The sequence below is a fragment of the Mobula birostris genome, chromosome 5 (assembly GCF_030028105.1).
Source record: "Mobula birostris isolate sMobBir1 chromosome 5, sMobBir1.hap1, whole genome shotgun sequence".
NCBI classification, from domain to species: Eukaryota; Metazoa; Chordata; class Chondrichthyes; order Myliobatiformes; family Myliobatidae; genus Mobula; species Mobula birostris.
This window is the reverse complement of record NC_092374.1, coordinates 188,045,453-188,057,877: the sequence shown is the minus strand read 5'-3', so window position 1 is coordinate 188,057,877 and position 12,425 is coordinate 188,045,453. Positions and strand designations below refer to the sequence as shown.

General features: G+C 43.0%; 1 protein-coding gene across 1 annotated transcript in view; it reads left to right on the top strand.

Annotated features, from left to right (window-relative positions):
* Window positions 1-12,425, top strand: part of LOC140198439 (uncharacterized) — a 163,841-nt gene that overhangs the window by 33,091 nt on the left and 118,325 nt on the right. The window contains exon 5 of the mRNA XM_072259529.1: window positions 11,552-11,812. Within this exon, the coding sequence (XP_072115630.1) occupies window positions 11,552-11,812 (261 nt within the window). The remainder of the gene's footprint in view (window positions 1-11,551; window positions 11,813-12,425) is intronic.

The following is a 12,425-nucleotide window of genomic DNA, read 5'->3' as shown; positions in this document are numbered from 1 at the left end:
GTAAGCAGCCTGTTGAGCCCTATGATAGCAAAACCAGAGGTTTAAATTATAATGATGTGTCACAGACTTTTCTACCTTCCAGATTTCAGCCGGACTTAGAGGGTAGTACAGCTGATAAGAGTAAGGTGTATGAGAAAGGTTTGTCTTTATTGAGGAAGGAATTTATAGAGGAACAGAAGCGAGATTCTGAAATGGTGGCTTTGAAGGAGATAGCTCTCACAGGAGTGGAGGTTCAGTGGGATATTACCGTAAAGATGAGGTTTTGATGAGGATGTGGAGTCCAGCCACAGTGTCTGCAAGTTACGTGGTGGTTCTGAAAGTTTACAGAGCTGAAATTTTAAACATGGCTCACAGAATGCCTTTAGGTGGACGTCATGTAGTGAGGGAGACAGTGAATAGGATTATGAAGGAATTTTACTGGCCTAGTTTAAGGAAGGATGTTGTGAATTGTAACAGGTTTTGCCATACCTGTCAAGTTGAGGGGAAATCTAATCTGGTTATTCAGGTAACACTACTTAAACCGATATCTGCTTTCAGTGAATCTTTTCCTAGGGTCATAGAGGATTGTGTAGGCCCATTGCAAAAGACTGCAGCTGGTTATCAGTATGTGTTAACAATTGTGTGTGCTGTATCTAGGTCCCCTGAAGCAGTGTCTTTTGAAAACACTGAGGCCAAGACTGTGGTAACAGCATTTAGTAAGTTTTTCACACTGATAGGTCTGCCCAGAGAAATTCAATTTGACCAGGGCAGTAACTTTACTTCGAGAACATCCCAAGGGATAGTTAGAGAATTGGAAGCTAAGCACATGGTGTCATCTACATATCACACAGAGTCCAAGGGAGCCTCAGAATGGCTCAACTCAACTGTTAAGACCATGATTAAAGCACATTGTGTGAGAAGAGGAAAAATTGGGATGAATATTTCCTGTTGGAGATTCGATTCAGAAGGCATTGGAGGGTAGTTTGTTGGAACCTGTGTTCAATTACAGGCCAAAAGGACCTTTGACTCTACTCAGAGAACTAAGGTCTGATTTAGAAATATGTGTCAGTGTGTTTCGTTATGTTTTCAAACTCTGGAAGAGATTTAGTAAGCTTTGTGTCCTTGCAAAGGAAAGTTTACAAGATGGTCGAGTCAAAATAAGACACTTGTTTGCTAGAATTGCAGCTGGGAGAATTGCTATGGAACAAAATGGAGTCATGGAATCTTATAATGGAGTGGAAAAGCATGTTTACCCACTGAATCTAATCTCACCGAAATGTCAGAATTCGATTGTTTTGAAAAATATTACTGATAAGGTCCATCAGTTGGATCCTACACAGCGAAAACAAATGAAAGGACTAATTGGCATTTTGAAATGGTGCACAGGTGCAGTGCATCACGTCATTATGAATCCAGCCCAGCCTGTGAAACAGCATCTCCAAAGAATGAAATTTGAGGAAAGTAAAAGGGTTGAACAAAGAATTAGAAACAAGAGAGAACAAAGAAAGAGAATGGATTACTGTATTGAAAGAGTGGGGAAGGCTAAACACCTTATTAAGATTCACTTGTTAAAAGGATACTGGTGTGTTCCTTTAACAGACAGGGCTAAAGAGATATCAGCATTTGTGACACCGTCTCGACTGTATGAATACAATGTTTTACACTTCGGGATGAAAAGCGCTCCAGAGACATTTCAAAGAATGGTCAATTCTGTGATTGGAGGGTTAGAAAGCCCAGTTCATAACGATGATTTAGTGGTCTGGACAGACACATGGGAAGAGCATATTGCAGTGATAGAAAAACTGTTTGACAGACTTTTTCAGGCCAATCTTACTGTGAACCTAGCTAAAAGTGAGTTTGGCCATGCCACAGTTATATCTCTGGGTTATGTGCTGGGCCAGGGGCACCTGGCTTCTGTATAGGCCAAGGTTCAAGCTGTTGCTGAAGTTCCTGTTCCGACCGGCAAGGAAGCTTTGAGAAGGTTTTTAGGAATGGTTAGGTATTATCATAGGTGTTATAGGAAATTTGCTGACTTCGCTCTCCCCCTAATAAAAATCCAAGGGAAGAGTGAAAGATTTGTATGGAGTGATTTTTGCCAGGAGGCATTTGAACATCTGAAAACCATCCTATGTTATCATCCTGTGCTCAAAGCACCTGATTTTTCAAAACCATTCTCGATAGCAACAGACACTAGTGACGAAGCTGCTGGGCAGTACTGTTACAAGAGGGTGTGGGTGATATTGGACATCCAGTAGCTTATTTCTCAAAGAAATTTAATGTGCAGCAGAAAAATTATTCAACTGTTGAAAAGGAGTTATTGGCACTTATTCTGGCCTTACAACATTTTGAGGTTTATAATTGTCCTGCTCAAAGACCCCTTGTGATTTACATGGATCATAATCCATTGGTGTTTTTAACTAAAATGAAGGATAAGAATAGAAGGTTGTTAAATTGGAGTCTGATATTGCAAGGTACTGTAAAAGGTACATGTGAAAGGTACTGACAATATTAGAGCTGATTGCATATCCAGATGTTAAGTTGGAAACTGTACACATTTTTGCTCTGTCATCTGATGATTTTTTGCCTGTATTGTTTCAAACTGTATAATTTTCATTTAGTCAATTTTTTTTTGTGTGTGACGGGATTCTGAAGTATCCCTATGAACTGTGCTTTTGAAAAGAGAGAGAGAGAGAGTTTTCTGCTGATCAGCCAATGCTTCACCCATGTTAGTAACTTCCTTATAATTCCATGGGCTCTTATCTTGCTTAGCAGCCTCATGTGCAGCACCTTGTCAAAGGAATTCTGAAAATCCAAGTACACCACATCCACTTCATCTCCTTTGTCTACCCTGCTTGCAATTTCCTCAAAAAATTGTAGTAGGTTAGTCAGGCAGGATTTTCCTTTCTGAAAACCATACTGACTTTTGCCTATCTTGTCATGTGCCTCCAGATACTCTGTAATCTCATCCCTAACAATCGATTCCAACAACTTCCCAACCACTGATGTCAGACTAACAGGTCTATAGTTTCCATTCTGCTGCCTGCCACCCTTCTTAAATAGCAGAGTAACATTTGCAATTTTCTAGTCATCCAGAACAATGCCAGAGTCTTTCGATCCCATCAGGTGCAGGAGTTCTATCCACCCTCAGACCATTAAGCTTCCTGAGCACCTTCTCAGTTGTAATTTTCACTGCACATACTTCACTTCCCCGACACTCTTGAATGTGCGGTACACTGCAGATTTCTTCCACTGTGAAGACCGATGCAAAATACGCATTCAGTTCCTCTGCCATCTCAGCATCTCTCACTGCAATACCTTCAGGGCGTCATTTTCAATTGGTCCTGTATCTCCCCTCAACTCCCTTTACCCTTCTATGTACTTAAAAAAGCTTTTTGTATCTTTTTCGATGTTAGTTGCCAGCTTCCTTTCGTAATTCATCTTTTCCTTCCTAATGACCTTCTTAGTTTCCTTCTCCAAGTTTTTTAAGAGCTTCCCAATCCTTTATCTTCCCACTAGCTTTGGCTTCCTTGTATGCCCTCTCTTTTGCTCTTAATAGACAATAGGTGCTGGAGTAGGCCATTCAGCCCTTCGAGCCAGCAGCACCATTCACAGTGATCATGGCTAAATCCAAATTGTCTACCCCTTATTCTTAAACTGTGGCCTTTGGTTCTGGACTCGCTCAACATCGGGAACATGTTTCCTGCCTTTAGCGTGTCCAATCCCTTAATAATCTTATATGTTTCAATCAGATCCCCTCTCATCCTTCTAAATTCCAGTGTATACAACACCAGTCGCTCCAATTTTTCAACATGACAGTCCTGCCATTCCAGGAATTAACCTCGTGAACCTACGCTGCACTCCGTCAATAGCTAGACTGTCCTTCCTCAAATTTGCAAACCAAAACTGTACACAATACTCCAGGTGTGGTCTCACCAGGGCCGTGTACAACTGCAGAAGGACCTCTTTGCTCCTATACTCAACTCCCCTTGTTATGAAGGCCAACATGCCATTAGCTTTCTTCACTGCCTGCTGTACCTGCATGCTTACTTTCAGTGACTGATGTACAAGGACACCTAGATCTCATTGTACTTCCCGTTTTCCTAACTTGACACCATTCAGTTAGTAATCTGCCTTCCTGTTCTTGCCACCAAAGTGGATAACCTTACATTTATCCACATTAAGCTGCATCTGCCATGCATCTGCCCACTCACCCAGCCTGTCCAAGTCATCCTGCATTCTCATAACATCCTCCTCACATTTCACACTGCCACCCAGCTTTGTGTCATCTGCAAATTTGCTAATGTTCCTTTTAATCCCTTCATCTAAATAATTAATGTATATTGTAAATATACATTAACGTGTGGGCATGTGGCCGAGTGGTTAAGGCATTGGACTAGCAACCTGAAGGTCGTGAGTTTGAGCCCCAACCGAGGCAACGTGTTGTGTCTTTGAACAAGGTACTTAATCACACATTGCTCTGCGACGACACTGGTGCTAAGCTGTATGGGTCCTAATGCCCTTCCCTTGGACAACATTGGTGTCGTAGAGAGGGGAGACTTGCAGCATGGGCAACTGCTGGTCTTCCATACAACCTTGCCCAGGCCTGTGCCCTGGAGAGTGAAGACTTTCCAGGTGCAGATCCATGGTCTCGCAAGACTAACGGATGCCTTTAATTGTAAATAGCTGCGGTCCCAGCACCGAGCCTTCTGAAAAGGACCTATTAATCCCTACTCTTTGTTTCTTGTCTGTGATCTATTTTCTATCCATGTCAGTACCCTACCCCCAATACCATTTGCTCTAATTTTGCACACTAATCTCCTATGTGGGACCTTATCAAAGGCTTTCTGAAAGTCCAGATACATTACATCCACTGGCTTTCCCATGTCCATTTTCATAGTTACATTGTCAAAAAATTCCAGAAGATTAGTCAAGCATGATTTCCCCTTCATAAATCCATGCTGACTTGGACCTATCCTGCCACTACTATCCAAATATGCCGCTATTTCATCTTTTATAATTGATTCCAGCATCTTCCCCACCACTGATGTCAGAGTAACTGGTCTATAATTGCCTGTTTTCTCTTTCCCTCCTTTCTTAAAATTGGGATATCATTAGCTACTCTCCAATCCGCAGGAACTGATACTGAATCTATATAACATTGGAAAATGATTACCAATGCGTCCACGATTTCTAGAGCCAGCTCCTTAAGTACCCTGGGTTGCAGACCATCAGGCCCTGGGGATTTATCAGCCTTCAGTCCCATCAGTATACCCAACACCATTTTCTGCCTGATGCGAATTTCCTTCAGTTCCTCTGTTCCCCTAGGTCTTCTGGCCACTATTACATCTGGGAGATTGTTTGTGTCTTCCCTAGTGAAGACAGATCTAAAGTTCCTGTTCAGCTCGTCTGCCATTTACTTGTTCCCTATAATAATTTTACCTGTTTTTGTGTTCAAAGGCCCAACTTTGGCCTTAACTAATTTTTTCCTCTTCACATACCTAAAGAAGCTTTTACTATCCTCCTTTATATTCTTGGCTAGCTTACCTTCGTACCTCATCCTTTCCCCCCTTATTGCCTTTTTAGTTATCTTCTGTTGCTCCTTAAAAGTCTCCCAATCCTCTGGCTGTCTGCTCATCCTTGCTATTTTATACTTCCTTTCTTATATTTTTATACTGTCCTTGACTCCCCTTGTCATCCACAGTCTCCTCTTAGGAACTTGAACAAAATTGTCAGGGTTTAAAAACAGACCACCATCTACAGCGGCCATCGTTGTAGCGGCTATCGTCGGAGTGGACTGAGTCAGAGTGGGATGGCTTTGGCTCAACAGGCTTCAGGGAGAACAGGCAGAGGCCAGGGTAGGTTCCAGTAAGTTTTTTGTCCAGATTGTTTAGAGTAGAGAGAACGCCAGGCAGGATGTTGGAATGCTCCTCTTGCAGGATGTGGGAAGTCAGGGAGCCCTCCAGTGTCCCTGACAATGAAACCTGCAAGAAGTGCATCCAGCTGCAGCTCCTAACAAACTGTGTTAGGGAACTGGAGCAGGAGCTGGATGACCTGCGGATCATTCGGGAGAATGAGGAGATTATAGATAGTAGCTACAGGGAGGTAGTTACGACAAAGGAGCAGAGCAAAGGAAATTGGGTCACTGTCAGGCGAGGGAAGAGGAAAGGGCAGGCAGAGCAGGGTTCCCCTGTGGCCATTCCTCTCAACGACAAGTATACCGCATTGGATACTGTTGGTAGGGGGATGACTTACTTGGGACAAGCTGCAGTAGCCGGATCTCTGGCACTGAGTCTGGTTCTGCAGTGCAGAAGGGAGGGTGGAAAAAGAGGAGAGTGGTAGTGATAGGGGACTTGATAGTTAGAGGTACGGATAGGAGGTTCTGTGGTCGTGACAGGGAATCCAGGATGGTTTGTTGCCTCCCGGGTCCCAGGGTCAAGGATGTCTCTGCTCGATTGCATGACATTCTGAAGCGGGAGGGTGATCAGCCAGATGTCGTGGTGCACATCGGTACCAATGACATAGCAAGGAAGAGTGAGGAGGTCCTGGAGAGTGAGTATAGAGAGCTTGGTAGGAGGTTGAAAAGCAGGACCTCAAGGGTGGTAATCTCAGGATTGCTACCTGTGCTACGTGCCAGTGAGGGTAAGAATAGGATGCTCTGGAGGATGAACAAGTGGCTGAGGAACTGGTGTAGGGGGCAGGGTTTCAGATTTCAGGATCATTGGGACCTCTTCTGGGGCAGGTGGGACCTGTACAAGCGAGACGGGTTACACTTGAACCACAGGGGGACCAATATCCTTTCAGGGAGGTTTGTTAGTGCTATTGGGGAGGCTTTAAACTAGATTTGCAGGGGGATGGGAACCAGAGTGCCAGAGCTGACAGTGTTGGTGGGGTGAAAATAAATGATGTTAAAATTTCAAGCAAAGCCGCAAATAGAAGGGTTGTGAGTGGTGGTAAGAATCTTCTGAGGTGTATATATTTCAATGCAAGGAGTATTGCGGGGAAGGCAGACGAGTTGAGGGCGTGGATTGACACGTGGAATTATGACGTTATAGCAATTAGTGAAACTTGGCTACAGGAGGGGCAGGACTGGCAGCGTAAAATTCCAGGGTTCTGATGTTTCAGATGTGATAGAGGCCGAAGAATGAAAGGTCAGGGGGTTAGCATTGCTTGTCAGGGAAAATATTACAGCAGTGCTCAGGCAGGACAGATTAGAGGGCTTGTCTACTGAGTCCTTATGGGTGGAGCTGAGAAACAGGAAAGGTATGGCCACTTTAGTGGATTGTATTACAAACCACCCAATAGTCAGCGAGAATTGGAAGAGCAAATCTGCAGAGAGATAGCAGGCAACTACAGGAAACATAAAGTTGTGATGGTAGGGGATTTTAATTTTCCATATATTGATTCGGACTCCCATACTGTCAGGGGTCTAGATGGTTTAGAGTTTGAAAAATGTGTTCAGGAAAGTTTTCTAAATCAATATGCAGAAGGACCAACTGAAAGGGATGCAATATTGGATCTCCTGTTAGGAAACGAGTTAGGACAAGTGACGGAAGTCTGTGTAGGGGAGCACTTTGGTTCCAATGATCATAACACCATTAGTTTCAACTTGATCATGGACAAGGATAGATCTGGTCCTAGGGTTGAGGTTCTGAACTGGAAGAAGGCCAAATTTGAAGAAATGAGAAAGGATCTAAAAAGCGTGGATTGGGACAGGTTGTTCTCTGACAAGGATGTGATCGGTAAGTGGGAAGCCTTCAAAGGAGTAATTTTGAGAGTGCAGAGCTTGTGTGTTCCTGTCAGGATTAAAGTCAAAATGAATAGGAATAAGGAACCTTGGTTCTCAAGGGATATTGCAACTCTGATAAAGAAGAAGAGAGAGTTGTATGACATGTGTAGGAAACAGGGATTAAATAAGGTGCTTGAGGATTACAAAAAGTGCAAGAAAATACTTAAGAAGGAAATCAGGAGGGCTAAAAGAAGACATGAGGTTGCCTTGGCAGTCAAAGTGAAGGATAATCCAAAGAGCTTTTATAGGTATATGAAGAGTAAAAGGATTGTAAGGGAGAAAATTGGTCCTCTTGAAGATCAGATTGGCCGGGTATGTGCTGAACCAAAAGAAATGGGGGAGATCTTAAATGGTTTTTTTGCGTCTGTATTTACTAAGGAAACTGGCATGTAGTCTATGGAATTAAGGGAAACAAGTAGTGAGATCATGGAAACTGTACAGATTGAAAAGGAGGAGGTGCTTGCTATCTTGAGGAAAATTAAAGTGGATAAGTCCCCAGGACCTGACAGGGTGTTCCCTCGGACCTTGAAGGAGACTAGTGTTGAAATTGCAGGGGCCCTGGCTGAAATATTTAAAATGTCGGAATCTACGGGTGAGGTGCCGGAGGAGAGTGGCTCATGTTGTTCCGTTGTTTAAGAAAGGATCAAAAAGTAATCCGGGAAATTATAGGCCGGTAGGTTTGACGTCGGTGGTGGGTAAGTTATTGGAGGGGGTACTAAGAGACAGAATCTACAAGCATTTGGATAGACAGGGACTTATTAGGGAGAGTCACCATGGCTTTGTGCGTGGTAGGTCATGTTTGACCAATCTATTGGAGTTTTTGGAGGAGTTTACTAGGAAAGTGGATGAAGGGAAGGCAGTGGATGTTGTCTACATGGACTTCAGTAAGGCCTTTGACTAAGTCCCACATGGGAGGTTAGTTAGTTAGGAAAATTCAGTCGCGAGGTATACATGGAGAGGTGGTAAATTGGATTAGACATTGGCTCAATGGAAGAAGCCAAAGAGTGGTAGTAGAGAATTGCTTCTCAGAGTGGAGGCCTGTGACGAGTGGTGTGCCATGGGGATCAGTGCTGGGTCCATTGTTATTTGTCATCTATATCAATGAACTGGATGATAATTTGCTGATGATACAAATATTGGAGGTGTAGTAGACAGTGAGGAAGGTTTTCAGAGCCTGCAGAGGGACTTGGACCAGCTGGAAAAATGGGCAGAAAATGGCATATGGAGTTTAATACATACAAGTGGGAGGTATTGCACTTTGGAAGGACAAACCAAGGTAGAATATACAAGGTAAATGGTAAGGCACTGAGGAGTGCAGTAGAACAGAGGGATCTGGGAATACAGATACAAAATTCCATAAAAGTGGCGTCACAGGTAGATTGGGTCGTAAAGAGAGCTTTTGGTATATTGGCCTTTATTAATCAAAGTATTGAGTATAAGAGCTGGAATGCTATGATGAGGTTGTATAAGGCATTGGTGAGGCCGAATCTGGAGTATTGTGTTCAGTTTTGGTCACCAAATTACAGGAAGGATATTAATAAGGTTGAAAGTGTGCAGAGAAGGTTTACAAGGATGTTACCAGGACTTGAGAAACTCAGTTACAGAGAAAGGTTGAATGGGTTAGGACTTTATCAAATCTCCCCTCATTCTTCTACGCTCCAGGGAATAGAGGTATGTAAAATTATGATAGGTATAGATAGAGTGAATGCAAGCAGGCTTTTTCCACTGAGGCAAGGGGAGAAAAAAACCAGAGGACATGGGTTAAGGGTGAGGGGGGCAAAGTTTAGTCATAGTCATAGTGATAGTCATACTTTATTGATCCTGCGGGAAATTGTTTTTTTTTACAGTTGCAACATAAATAATTACATAGTAATAAAACCATAAGTAGTTAAATAGTAATATGTAAATTATGCCAGTAAATTATGAAATAAGTCCAGGACCAGCCTATTGGCTCGGTGTCTGACCCTCCAAGGGAGGAGTTGTAAAGTTTGATGGCCATAGGCAGGAATGACTTCCTATGATGCTCTGTGCTGCATCTCAGTGGAATGAGTCTCTGGCTGAATGTACTCCTGCGCCCATCCAGTACATTATGTAGTGGATGGGAGACATCGTCCAAGATGACATGCAACTTAGACGGCATCCTCCTTTCAGACACCACCGTGAGAGAGTCCAGTTCCATCCAGTTTAAAGGGAACATTAGTGGGGCCTTCTTCACACAGAGAGTGGTGGGAGTATGGAATGAGCTGCCAGACGAGGTGGTAAATGCGGGTTCTTTTTTAACATTTAAGAATAAATTGGACAGATACATGGATGGGAGGTGTATGGAGGGATAGGGTCTGTTTGCAGGTTGTTGGGACTAGGCAGAAAATGGTTCGGCACATCCAAGAAGGGCGAAAAGGCCTTTTTCTGTGCTGTAGATTTTCTGTTGTTTCTATGGAAGATTTCCCTTCACAGCTCCTTCAATTGTCGCATCTTGGCTAACCTCGACTTTAACTTGGGCTCTGACTTCACTTGTCAGCTACGGTCGTGTCCTTCATCCTTTCTGATTTGGAATATATCCGCCTCGCACTTCCCTCATTTTCACAGAAACTCCAGTCATTGCTGCTCTGCTGTCCTTTGTACTAGTATCCCTTTCCAGTCAATTTTGGCCAGTTCCCCTTAAGGGAGTAAGAAGGCAAAAGAAAGGATACTGTAGTCCAGTTTGACTAACCTCAGTGGTTGGGAACGTGTTGGAGTCTGTTATTAAGGATGAGGTTTCGAGGTATTTGGAGACTGATGGTAAAATAAGTCAAAGTCAGCATGGTTTCTGTGAAGGGAAATCTTCCCTGATAATTTTGTTCAAGTTCCTCGAGGAAGTAACAAGCAATGTGGATAAAGGAGAGGCAGTGGATGTCATTTGCTTGGATTTTCAGAAGGCATTTGATAAGCAACCACAAATGAGGTTGTTTAACATGATAAAATCCTATGGTGTTACAGGAAAGATTCAGCGATCGATAGCAGAATGGCTGGGAGGCAGGGGGCAGCGAGTGGGGAAAAAGGGGCCTTTTCTGGTTGGCTGCTGGTGATGAGTGGTGTTCCTGGGGGTGGGGGGCAGGGCGGTCTGATACTTTTTACATTGTCAGTAATTTAGATAACGGATTAATGGCTTTGTGACAAAGTATGCAGATGACACGAAGATCGTTGGAGGGTTAGGTAGTGCTGAAAAAGCAATGTGCAGCAGGACTTTGACAAATTGGAAGAATGCGTAAAAAAAGTGGCAGATGGAATACAGTGTTTGGAAATGTATGATAATGCATGTTGGTAAAAGGAACAATAATGCAGACTATTATCTAAACAGGGAAAAGGTTCAAACATCACTTCCTGAGCCACTCATTCATCTGTACCATCACCCTATTCCTGCTGTGGCTGGCACGTCTATGAACTTGCAAATGAACATTTAAAACAGAGATAAAACAGTTTTGAGTTTTTGCTTCCACGGCTCTGAAGAAGATTGTTTGGAATCTTTGAATATTTTTGAGGCAGAGGTAAATGGATCCTGGATAAACAGAAAGGTGAACTGTTATCGTGGGAGATGGGAATATCTACCATCAGGTTAGCTGTGATCTTGTGCAATGGCAGAGCAGGGTCGAGGTTTAAATGGCTTTTATTTCCATTGTTGTGTATATATTTGGTGTGTAGAACCGACTGTACTTTTGTACCTTTGTACATATCTGGTACAATGTCACATGGTAAGATTGCATTCTACATCAAGATAGGAATATCATGGTTTCATATTCTCTCCTTTAGATGAGCTGTCGGAAGGTTCCATATTGACCAACATCGAATCACTGGGTTTCACGGTCGAGCTCACCTGTGATGTCACTGGAGATTCGAATGTGTATCAGTGGCAAAAGAATGGAGGGGAAATCTCCCAGCATCACCAACTAACAGATGAAAACAGTACACTTGTTATCCCAAGCGCTTCATTTGAAGACTGTGGAGTATACACCTGTATCACAATCAATCCTGTCAGCTCCATCCAGACAAACTACACCTTAATGTTGCGAGGTGAGCTTCATTCATGAATGACATTTTGCAGTTAGCATTTAGACCATATGGGTGGCCTATTGAATACAGCCGATGCAAATCAGTGCGGTAGCAGAGAGAGGCAAAAGCTGAATTAATTGGGTTCAGGGAATCGCAGCATAGTTATCGCAGAGAAGAAAGTCATTCAGCCATTTAAGAATAGATTGGTTCGATCACCCAGCAAACAACTGAATCCTATTGCTCTGTCCTCTCCCCACAGCTCTGTAAATTCTTTCTTTCAGTTACTTATCCAGACCTCATATGAAATTACAGTTGAATATCCCTTCACTATTCCTGACAATGAATTCTAGACCCTGTCCACCACTGAGCACAAAAAAAATCACCAAAATATTATTTGTTCTTCTCCCGAAGGGCCTGTATTGTGCTGTAGGTTTTCACTTGGACTTTCTTCCTCTTTATGCCTTTTTTATCAGGAAGGCAAAGATCCTATCTTTGTCAAACTACTTTCATAACCCTTTCTACAAATCTCTTCTTGGTGTAACCCTTTTAGAATTGGCTCCTTTGTATGCTCTTCTCATTCTTCCGACTCTTGGGATGGGATAAATAGGCAGATAATGCACTTCACCGATCAATT